Source organism: Chelonia mydas, chromosome 1 (genome assembly GCF_015237465.2).
Source record: "Chelonia mydas isolate rCheMyd1 chromosome 1, rCheMyd1.pri.v2, whole genome shotgun sequence".
Classification (NCBI taxonomy): domain Eukaryota; kingdom Metazoa; phylum Chordata; order Testudines; family Cheloniidae; genus Chelonia; species Chelonia mydas.
Window position 1 is genome coordinate 67,248,505 of NC_057849.1, and position 12,256 is coordinate 67,260,760.

At 40.0% G+C, this 12,256-nt stretch overlaps 1 protein-coding gene across 3 annotated transcripts in view; it reads right to left on the bottom strand.

Annotated features, from left to right (window-relative positions):
- Window positions 1–12,256, bottom strand: part of DIAPH3 (diaphanous related formin 3) — a 528,591-nt gene that overhangs the window by 105,833 nt on the left and 410,502 nt on the right. For all 3 annotated transcript variants that reach the window (XM_043533700.1, XM_043533705.1, XM_043533707.1), the window contains 2 exons: window positions 12,088–12,183; window positions 11,548–11,607 (listed from right to left, as the gene is read on the bottom strand). In XM_043533700.1, coding sequence (XP_043389635.1) covers window positions 11,548–11,607; window positions 12,088–12,183 — 156 coding nt within the window. The remainder of the gene's footprint in view (window positions 1–11,547; window positions 11,608–12,087; window positions 12,184–12,256) is intronic.

Consider the following 12,256-nt stretch of genomic DNA (forward strand, 5'->3'; position numbering starts at 1 on the left):
CTAATCAGGGCACCTGGGTTTTAAAAAGGAGCTCACTTCAGTTTGTGGTGCACGTGTGAGGAGCTGGGAGCAAGAGGCACTAGGAGCTGAGAGTGAGAACGCGGACTGTTGGAGGACTGAGGAGTACAAGCATTATCAGACACCAGGAAGAAGGTCCTATGGTGAGGATAAAGAAGGTGTTGGGAGGAGACCATGGGGAAGTGGCCCAGGGAGTTGTCGCTGTCGCACAGCTGTTCCAGGAGGCACTCTAGACAGCTGCATTCCACAGGGTCCTGGGCTAGAACCCGGAGTAGAGGGTGGGCCTGGGTTCCCCCAAACTCCCCAACTCCTGGTCAGACACAGGAGGAGTTGACCTGGACTGTGGGTTCACGAAAACGGCCAAACTAAGGGCTGCCGTGAAGCTCCAAGGTGAGCAAATCCGCCAGTAAGCACAAGACCCACCAAGGTAGAGGAGGAACTTTGTCACAGGTATCAGAGCACAGGTGTCATGTACCTACTTCAGCCCTTCCTGATAAGGTGGGCAGCCATATTATGTATAGGTTTGTAGCTTCTGCATTGCACAATCTTGCAGTGTCAGAAACAATGAATTAAAGTAAACCAGTACAGTAACTCCTCACTTAACATTGTAGTTATGTTCCCGAAAAATGCAACTTTAAGCGAAACGATGTTAAGCGAATCCAATTTCCCCATAAGAATTAATGTAAATAGGGGCGGTTAGGTTCCAGGAAATTTTTTTTCACCAGACTATATTTTTATATATACACCTCTACCCCGATATAACACTGTTCACGGGAGTCAAAACAATCTTACTGTGTTACAGGTGAAACCATGTGATATCGAGCTTGCTTCGATCCACTGGAGCGTGCAGCCCCACCCCGCTAGAGCGCTGCTTTACCGCGTTATATCCGAATTCGTTTTATATCGGGTCGCATTATATTGGGGTAGAGGTGTGTGTGTGTGTGTGTGTGTGTGTGTGTATACACACACACACAGAGTATAAGTTTTGAACAAACAATTTAATACTGTACACAGAAAAGATGATTGTGAAGCTTGGTTGAGGTGGTGAAGTCAGAGGATGGGATATTTCCCAGGGAATGCCTTACTGCTAAATGATGAACTAGCACTCGGCTGAGCACTCAAGGGTTAACACATTGTTGTTAATGTAGCCTCACACTCTACAAGGCAGCATGAATGGAGGGAGGGGAGACAGCATGGCAGAGAGAGACTGAGACAAACACCGTATGTGTGTGAGAGAGGCGTGCATTGCCCCTTTAAGTACGCTGACCGCACTCTAAGTACATTGCCTTTTTAAGTAGATCAGCAAGTTGAAACAGCAGCTGCTGCCAGCAAGCTCCCTCCTCCTGAGCCCTGTTATGTCCCCCCTTCTCTGTGGAGATGGGGTAAAGGAGCGGGGGGCACAAGAGCAGGGGACACCCTGACATTAGCACCCCTCTTCGCCCGCCTTGCACAGCAAGCAGGAGGCTCCCGGGAGCAGCTCCAAGGCAGAGGGCAGGAGCAGCACACGGCAGTGGGACGAGCGACAGCTGAACTGCCCGGCAATTGATAGCCTGCTGGGCGGCTGCCGCACAGGGAACTTAGGGGAGCTGATACGGGGGCTGCCGGCCCACCCTGGTTCTAAGCCCCCACCAGCTAGCTCCAACGGGCTGCTCTTTCTGCAAGCAGTGGACAAAGCAGGTGTCTGCCAAACAACATTATAAGGGAGCATTGCGCAACTTTAAACGAGGATGTTCTCTAATTGATCAGTAACGTAACAAAGAAACAACGTTAACTGGGACAACTTTAAGTGAGGAGTTACTGTAGTGTAGTGATGAAACAATGGACCACTGGGGCCAGAATCTCATGGAGAAGAAAGGGCAAGAGTTTACTAAAATTGTTTCTTTTATCACAGGCATTATGTGGTAATTGAGGCTTAGAGATAAGTTGAAGGGGACACTGAATCTTTCTACCATTACGATGAATGGGTGGGAGAAAGCATGGCTGCCTTCAGAAGAATCCTGTGCTGCTGGAGGATGAATTTAGATTGGGATTTGCACTATGTGTTTTAATTTTTTACCCATATGCTTAATTTGCCAATCTTCTCAGTCAGGGCAGGAGCTGGCATGTTGGCCAAGGTGGTCTTGTAGTTGGGTGGCTCTCTCTTCTGGAGTATGTGTCGGATATTAAAAGATGTAAGGTCTTCAAGTGTGAATCAGGTTTGGTAGTTTATTTAATAAGATCATAGAAGCATAGAAGATTAGGGTTGGAAGAGACCTCAGGAAGTCATCTAGTCCAAGATGCAGAGAAGGACCTGATCTTCATTTGAATCAGTGGCTGGACTACACAAATTTAATGTTTATGATATTCACCTGGGGGCTCCTAGGAGCTGGGGAGAAAGCTTCCAGGTGCTTCTACCCAAGAAGGGAAAAAAAAGTTTGGGCTAGTCTCTAGGGTGCCCCTGCCTTTGACTTGGAAAGATCCAGTAGGACAGGGAGAAAGCAGTCAGATGCAGTGGGGCTATGATATCTTTCATAGTGCAATGATGTATATTTTTCTAATTATATTTAATGTGTCATTTGTCTTAGTATCAATGTGTCTGGATGGGTCCCTGATAATGAAAAGAATCCGGGGGCAGTATAATTCCAGAGACTTTTCCAAGCTTTACTTTTAAATTGCAACAGCTACTATGACTAAAAGTTATATTATATTAGCGCTGTATTTGGAAATTCTCAAACAAATAATGAAGAAAAGAAAGTAAACTATTAAGGGACTGAGTTCACTAATATGGTGAAGAGGGATGAAGAAAAGAACACTCAGACTCATCCATGATTAATTTGTCTTTTCCTTTGCCTGCTTTACATCCTCCAGCACACCACCTATACAGTATTGTCCTAAATAAAGAGAGGGACCTGACTCACAGAGTCTGCATATGGATCTAAGCTTTTTTCAACATTTGAAGATGGTTTAATTTGGAGTTTTGGCCTAGACCCATCTTTAATTAAATACGAACCATTTCCCATGTGCGTCAATTGATGGAGCTATTACCTTAGCTATTGAAGTATCTCGTACATGTTAAACTACCTTTTAAAAAAGGTGAACACTACAGTATTTTACAAATGTCTAAACAAATTTTAAAAAAGAAGAAAGTTAATATGTAAAGCCATTCAATTCCATTTGTCTCATTGTATTTAGATATTTAAAAGAAGTCTCTGATTTAGATAACTTTAACCTGGATGTAAATGAGCAACAGCTGAAAAATGTCTAGTAAATTTTTGTCAAAATCCAGAAACTTTGTTTAACAAGCATGGCAAATACTTAATAGGTAACCTTACAAGTGACAGTACCTCTCTGCTGCACCAGATCAACTCTATAATTTTCTTAGAGTGAAAAGTTCTGCATGGTTAAACAATGAAAAGATGAATAAGGATAAACTGTAAGTAATTTAAAACTTCCTTAGCTGATTTAAAATTGTCCACTGATGCATATTGAGAGCAATGCCTTTGAATATATAACTTTATACAGTAGCTTTTGGAAGTCTAGTTACCTAGATTACCACAGTAGATAAAATGACATTTGCTGTAATTACGGAGTATACTGGATCACTGCTACCAAATGTCACCTCCTTTTCACATTTCTTTTTACCAAGCAGAAAATATCCTTGCTCCCCTTGAAAAAGGAGCTCACATGAACCAAGTACCTATTCATATTGGCAAGATTTTTCAGAAATGAGTAGTGATTTGGGGTTTTCAACTTGACAGATCTTAAAAAGGCCTAATTTTCAAAGGATGAGCGCTCAGCTGTTTATGAAAAATTCAGGCCCATATAAGGATGTCTCCAGTTGGCCACCCAAAATCACTAGTTACTCTTAGAAATATTTGCTTCTTTTTCTTCTAGATATTCTATGCCAAACTAGATATATAGGTACATTTCTTCTAAGTTTGCGCTGAGAGGAAGTGCTTACACCCAAACATCCTTAAGTATCTAAGGGGTTTTCCACCTCTGAATCTTCAGATGACACTTCAACAGCAGTGAACATACAACAGGAACAGTCAAACAGGTAATCTGTAAAGTTACCTAGACAACCTGGAACGATCCAGCGATCTTTTGTAAAGTTATAGCTCTATCTCGCTCTTTAAAAAAATAACCTGTGCTAAGCTTGATTAGAAAGGTTCTGGATACACAAAACACAAAGAAGTTAACAAGACTTATTGTTCCTCCATCTGTCTATAACGGTCCCAAAACAGTATTGATGTATAAGGGTGCTGATAGCATTTTACAACCATCTAAAGTATCCTTCTGTCTCAGCTGAAGCCTGCACATCCATTCTGCAGTATTTGGCAGAATTGTGTACTAAACCTCATGTGACAGCCTTACAGATTTCTAAGAAAGGATGCCTTTGCATTCATTATCCAGGTCTAAGTTACTGCCCTGGTTGAAAGGGCTGGAAGGTATCTGACCCTTCTTCCTAACTCCTCATTCAAAATTATCCTAGAAGGTTCACTTCATCCATGATGTCCACAGACTCATTAAAATCCCATACTGAATTCCTTCTCCACCCCATTATTACATTATCTCATCTCCCTGCCCCAAAGTTAAGACCCTCCTCTGAATATCCAACTATGTCATCTTTTTTGCATCTATTTTAGACTATAAATTCTCAGGGCAGGGATTATTTGCACCTTGTACAGTCCCAACAGCGGTGTCAGTTCTAAACAAAACAACATCATTAATAAAAAAAGTATCCTTGGGTTGATCTTTTTTCCATTCACTCGAAGTTGACTTGCAGGGTCATTGCTGAATTCCTTATGGAACAAAGAACATCTCCGAACTCTGCTGTTCTTTCCAGGCAGAGCCAAAGAACTTTTGACATCTAATCAGTGTAGTCTGGATTGCTGGGGTTCTTTTGGTTAGTGCACAGGTTGAGCATAACTACTGCTTAGTTCAAATAAATGGAAGGTGTGCTGTTTGGTCTCAAAAGTGGCACAACTGAGAACGACCCATCTTGCAGAAATCTTATAAAATTTCTCCTTACAAATCAGAGCCTACACTTCCTCAATTCTTTTGGCCAGACAAAGAGCCTCTGGAATAAGATCTTAAAAGATAGGACCCTTACTGACCTTTCTTTCTGATGGGTTCAGAGGAGTTGTTAAAGCATTCCTGCCAGGTCCAAGTGCAGATTGCATCTTTTGCACTGGATTAATTAACTCAAAATAGGAAGGGGAGATACCAGTTCTGGCAGCTGCCTTCACGGGTTTCAGGGGTCTATAGCCTCTGTTGCCAGAAACTGGGAATGGGTGGCAGGGGATGGATCACTTGAGGATTACCTGTTCTGTTCATTCCCTCTGAAGCATTTGGAATTGGCCACTGTCAGAAGACAAGATACTGGGCTAGAGGGACCTTTAGTCTGACCAATATGGTCGTTCTTGTGTGTGAATAGCTACTGCCTGAATGTATACTGTCCCCACACACAATTATATGAAAGATATTAGAATAAAGGACATACACTAAAGATCAAGACAAAATGAAGTGAAAGTAAAGCTGGACTTTCAGTTAAATGACAATGCTGCAGAATGGAGCCTCTTATACATGACAGAAACAGTAATGTTAAAATTAAATAATATGTTCTCAGTATCTGCACTGGAGGTCTCAAGAAAAAAGCTTGACCTGAACCTATCATTGCTGTTCCAGATCTGGTAGTAAAAGCATTAATTTGACCCTCAAGTGACAGTTCTACTACAGATAAGAACTCTCAAAAATCAATTGTCTAAAAAAAAAGGTTTTCATTTATTTAATTAGGATGAGAATGACATCCTTGGACAAGGATTTTATTTAATTACCGGGGTTTAAAATACTTTGGACTAAATATGATGCATACATGAGTCAACTTTTTACTGATTCACTGGAAAGCAATAATAATAGTTAAGTAAATCTTTCATGCAAAGGGAGAGCCATTTCAACACAGAAATGAGAGCTGTACCTATTTTTACACGAGAGGTGTAACCTATGCTGGTATCTATTCAGATTAGTTATCAAGAGAGAGACATTTATTTCAGGCACTACGATCACTTTAAGATCAGCCAACCTGCAGCTTCCCTTACATTTTAGTATTACTTTTCCCATTTACAGTAGTCTGAAACTTAAGTATATCATAAATTAATCTCCATTTATTTAAGGAAATCTGCTTTTCCTTACATTTTAGACTGGTGACTTTCTATTCAGATCAGCCTTCGGCACCAACTACTTTACATGGTCCTAACCTGCACAAACTTGATCACCGATGAGAGCCTAGTGAGTGCCAATTTTTTTTTCTGTCATGGATGTAAATTAGAAAAAGAAATGCCTTACTGAATGCAGAAGGGGCGCCCTGGCACAATTGAACCTGTTCCTCTCTCTACTTGCTTAGATACTAGAGATCAGCAAAGGCTCAGATAGAAAGGGAATTGATACAAATCTCTGATCATTCCTCAAACTGATCTCAAAACTATTTATAAGGTTGGAAACTGATGTGCTAAAACCCTCATCAACTATTTACTCTACCTTTAAGACAAATGGTGAGCCTCCTGACTGTCATTTTATTTGTACTGTGAAGTGCCTAGCTTACTTCAGGGAATTATAATAAATAATGGATATTTTTCTTCTATTTCTGAACTTCCAGTAGGCTTTTCTGGTCTGCTCCCCACAACCGTTCCTTGAAGATGTTTCAGGACTCAGCTGCTCTGGCAGCTTCTCCCCTGGATGCTAGTTGCAGCTGAATAGAAATCTTACTTACTTTTGGATGCACAATGACATCTGTTGCATAAAGTCCTCAAAGTAAATTATGGGAGAAGTATGTATAGCATGTTGTATTTGCTGTAGCTAAAGATTTATGTTAATTAGAGTGAGCTTAAATATTTACATAGATTGATGTGAATTTATAACTAATGCAGTTACTAATGAATAAAATGCAAAAAAGAAAAGCAGTATTGAAGTGTAGTGGATAGAACCTCCCCCATGACTGTAGGACAATGTCATGACACAAATCTAGTGAAAAGGTTTTAGAGGCTTAAGGTGCTATTACACTCCCAGAATAAGCTTCTCTTCATAGGAACATGTTTCAGACCACTGCAATAACAGAGCCAGGAAACAAAAATCTAAATTGAGAGAGACACTGCAATCAGCATATACATAAAATCATCACTAATTATGGCCATAAAAATGGGCCAGATTTGGAAGTGAAAACAAGTGTGCGCCACTTTGGTAGAAGACAATCCAATCAGTGAAAGAACAGAATAGATTGGAGGAAAAAAATGGGTCTGAGATGTCAGCCATAGGGCATTATGTGCTATAGTGCTTCCTTTATGAGATTAGGTTTCTAGAACTAAAATGATCAATGACACCTTATGATCGATTTTTGAGAAGCCCAGCCTTTCCAATGGACAGTACCATAGGGACTGCAGAGGAAGCAGACAGGAAGAGCAAAGTATCTTGCTGCAGAACCTGAGAACCTTTAAAGGACAGCTCCTCATCTGGAAGAACTATCTTTCAGACCTAATATATTCCAAATATTATGGAGTTTTATGCTATCTAGATGACAGATCCTTTTTACAGAGGGAAAGGGGGAAGTTTATTTGTGGAACTAGACACCTGTGCTGAAACAATAAATGATAGGTTTGGATTACCTATGAAAAAGAAGAAATGTGTATTTTTCCAAATGAGTTTTATTATTTAGAGAGTCATATGATTGATACAGAAGGCTTACAGACTTTTCTAGAAAAAAATGAAGTTGTGTCCAAACTTATTGCACCTAAGAATTTCAGAATTTATATAATTTTTAGTTCTGTTTAATTATTCTGGATAGTTACTAGCTAGCTGTGTACAGTAATAAACCCACCGACAGCTGCTAAAAAGAAAAAGGATAGTACAGTAAAAGCTGTGTTATCCGGCACTTTACCAACCGGAAAGCTCTATAAACCGGCATTTCTGATCTTCAATGAAAGGCTGGTTTACAGTCTGGTTGGCTCAGGGCTGGCAGGCTCCCTACCTGGCTCCGTGTGGCTCCCTGGAAGCAGCGACATGTCCCTGCTGCTCCTAGGCAGAGGAACAGCCATGAGGGGTTCAGAGTGCAGGAAAGGTTGTGGGGTTGGGGCGCGGGAGGGGTGCGGGGTGCCAGATGTGGGCAGATCCCTGCAAGTGACAACCTGTCCTCTGCGCGCTGCCTCCGCCCTGCCCCAAGCACTGGCTCTGCAGCTCCCATTGGCCGGGAACCAATTTTAAACTACAAGGGGAAATCTGACATCTGAGGATTTTGCTCCAATGAACTAAGGAAAACTGTTTTGGAACTATAGTTACTTTCTACCAAGAGAGGGAGCAGGGTTAAAGAAGTAAAACAGACTGAGAAGGAAGCAACTGCAGGTCCACAGCATCAAAAGAAAGAAGCTTTCAAAATAGATATTAGTATGTTTTGCTAAACTTTTTTTTTTTAAAATCCTTGTGATATGTTACTCGAGGATTTATTTAATGATGCCCCTCACTCTGCCATGTACCAAAGTCAATCCATTAATACTTGGCAGCCCATTCACTGTCCTCCAGTGAATCAATTTATTTGAGTCCCACAGAGTTCTCTCCTGAGACTGTAGAAGGGAACCCTCCCAGCACACATCCAGGGCACCCCAAAAAAGGAAGCAGTGGTCTGAAGAGGAGGAAGGTAGCTCAAGCAACTGTGGCGGGCACCTGCCTACCATCTGAGCTGAGGTTTATTATATAGGAGATCTGAATAAACCCCCCTCATCAGATAAAGGGCTTGAAAAGAGAGACTGCTGGAGTGGTTGGGACTGACCCATCCCCAGTGACCCCTTTTTCAGAAGTGGAGGACAAGGCACACCCGCCTTCTTCTCCTCCACCCCTCTGGGGAACTGTATACCTTAGCAGCGGATGCTGTCTTTGGCTGAGCTAATATTGACACTAAAGTTGCCTGCAGATTTAGGAAGACCTCCCTGAGGTTTTATACTCTGGTAAGATAACTGTCTAAATAAGCAATCACAAATACAAAAGGAATATATAAGAAAACTCAGATTATACCAAAGTTGATGATACTTAGCCAATAAATATTCCTACTTGCCGTGTATGAATGAATGGGCGGGTGAATTTCCAAAGCTATATTCATAATTCTTTTTGTCTGCACTGTGTTTAAAGGGAGTTCATTCTAGGTATGTCTCTGAAATGGATATTAACATAGCACATTCATGATGGGCTAATCTGTTAATCTTCATTTGCGGAGACAAACAAGCAAAGTGCTATATTGCAGCACTAACACTTAATAGGTTCCTCCTTGTTTTAAGCTCAAAATAAGCCACTGGCTTTTACAGGACAGTGATATAATCCTTGGCTCCTATTCAAATTTCGAGGCTGTATCCAGGGCAAATGCTAAATTAATGCAAGATCAAGAAGCTGCTGGTACATTTGATTTCAGTTTAGAATTACTGGCACATGATCCCTCTACCACAGGTAGAGGTTCTAGACTATAAAAAAAGGTAAGATGGTACCGAAAGGCCTATAGCACTTCAACTTCCTAAAGAATAACTAAAACGGAAACGAAAATAGAAAAAAAAGCTCTGATGTCCAATTTGAGATTCTACATGGGAAAAAAAAATAAGTGAACCTTTATATTTTTATTAAAATGTTTGGTCAGAATAACTGCTTCATCAGCTGTAGTTAGAGAAATGAGCTCTGATTTTAGCAGGACATCAGGCACACATCTGCCTGGAAATTTTGATACATTCTTTTTGGTAACAGTTAGTGGTTAAAAGAAAAAGTTATAATAACCAAACAGGATTGAAAGGAGTGGATTCAGCAGCATGTGCAGTACACTTGGTGGCGATGTTCAGCTCAGATACAGAACTACTGAGTGCACAGTGAGAGGGAAGTCAACAAGCCTGAAATGTGTTGCTTGCTACTGCAACAGGCAATGCTTCAAAGAGGGCTCATAGTTTTGTTTTCCTGATCCTAAACTGATAACAGAAAAACTAAGATGACTTGATTTGAAAAATAACATTTTAAAATCAGAATTTCTTTCAAGATCTCAAGTGCGAAAGTGACTACATGAGAAACATAAAACTGAAGATTAAAGACTGAGTATCAAGTGTTCTCTTCCGCCAAAATATTAAATCCTAGTATCAAACTCAGTCATGGGCTACATCCTACTTCCTTAATGTACTCATCAGACTTCTATGTCAGACTAAAATTCTGCAGAATTTAAAGCTTCCATGTTTAAAAAACAAAACAAAAAACAACTCATGTTTTTAAAAACCCTGCCAATTGGGAAATGATACTATGCTCTTTGACAGAGTCTTCAGAACTGGCTGATAAAAATAGCAATATTGAACATATCCATTATTGGACACAGATATATACAAATTAAAATTCAAATAAAAGTATAGTGAACTGTAGCAATTTTGTAATTGATTCTCAGCATGTTACTTCAACAGTGCTATAAACAATATTTATATTTTGCATTCACTCTATCCTTTTCTGTTACAACTATTTAAGAAAACCAAAAATATTTAACTAACAAATCAGGCAGAGTAATTAGTCCCTCATAAGCACAAATGGCATCTCCATTAGCAATATATTTTTTAACTATTTGTTCACCAAAAAGCGACAAACATTTCACCAACTCAAAAGAGGTCAAGGCAAATTTTGACAAATTTTGTTGAAAAATTTATTTCCAAATGGATACTAAGTATGCAAACTTCATTTTGAGAGGATTAGTTTTCAGTAACTGAATACAGGAGAGTCTGGCCTTCTCATCCTTAATAACACAGCTAACATAACATTATTTTGTAGGTTATCCAACATACAGTCACACATTAGAAACAAAGGCCCTGATCCTATTCTTAACTTTATGCATGTGAGTAGTCCACTAAGTTCAATGAGACTATTCATGTATGGAATTTAAGTGGTTATAGGACCAGGGCCAAAATTAGGAACAGTATTCGATCATAAGGTCTTCCGTTAAATGGTTTGTTAATTGCTCTCATCATGCTAATACAACACCACTTATGTTACCAGATTAATACACAGTACTGTATGATACTCCCTGCTGACCCTTTGCAACTCCAGCTGCAGTTCTACTTATCAAGAAAAATGCCAAATGAAAAGAAATGGAGTAAATACCAATGAATCTCTAATTCAACGTTATAAATATTTTGCAGTGGTTAAAATATGTGCCCCGAGAGTCCACTTCTATAACACAGCTCATAATCCATGGGAGGCACGGGGCGGAAACTAACAGTTTCTCGGGTTATTTAAATGCTACATCTGCAAACAAAACTAAAATTAAAATTAAAAAAACCATCAAAGGCTAGACTAGGTCAGCAAAGTACCCTGAAAAGATAGTTTAGGGATGCAACATATGAGAGGCAGGTAATCCTTTAACAACTAGGTCCCAATACTTTATTTCACTATTCAAATGATATAGAAAACCAGGACTATCACAGCAGTCTTCAGAAAACACAGATCAACAGGCTAAGCTGAGATAAGAAGAACATGCAATTTATGAATATGGTTTATTACCATGGTTACAAGCTTTCAGAACAGGCCTCTGATTGGTTGGGCTGAGATTTTGCAGTATATCTGTAAAAGCGAAGAACAAAAGAAACATAATACAATCATCCATTAACTTTCAGAGGCGTAACCATATTGCCATGTAGATTTTTTCCCCTTCAGGTTAAATATTTCTGGGAGCAAAGCAGTGTTAAATACCAGTGAAATATCTGACTCAATGGAGAATGTTATGACTTTTTCTTCCCATTTAATTATGCTACTATAAACCCAAAAGAGATATGGTGCATATGTTTCTATAGAAGAGTCTTGTCATAACAATCAGGCTATGTTAAGTTCAGTACATTGATTTGCAAACTGGTACTGACATCAGCCAACTGGAATGAGCATCTCTGTGAAATTTGTCATTGCAAGGAGAGGATTATGCATGCTGCTGGGACTCTAAGGAATTCTAGCCTGCAGCACACTGCACTCATGATACATTTTTAAAGCAAAAACGTCTTTCTATGCCATAATTCCTTAGAAAGTAACATGAACAGGTATAATATTCACCTTTAGGCCTTGGTGTCCGTTTTCTCCGGTCTCGGAAAGCAGCACCTGACTGCAAGGCCTCCAGCAGGCTATCCATCACTCCTGTCTCATCACCCTCTGTGAAAAGAGATGGAGGGAATTCCATCAGACCCTCAGGGTTACCACAGCAATGTCAAAGCATACATGAGAG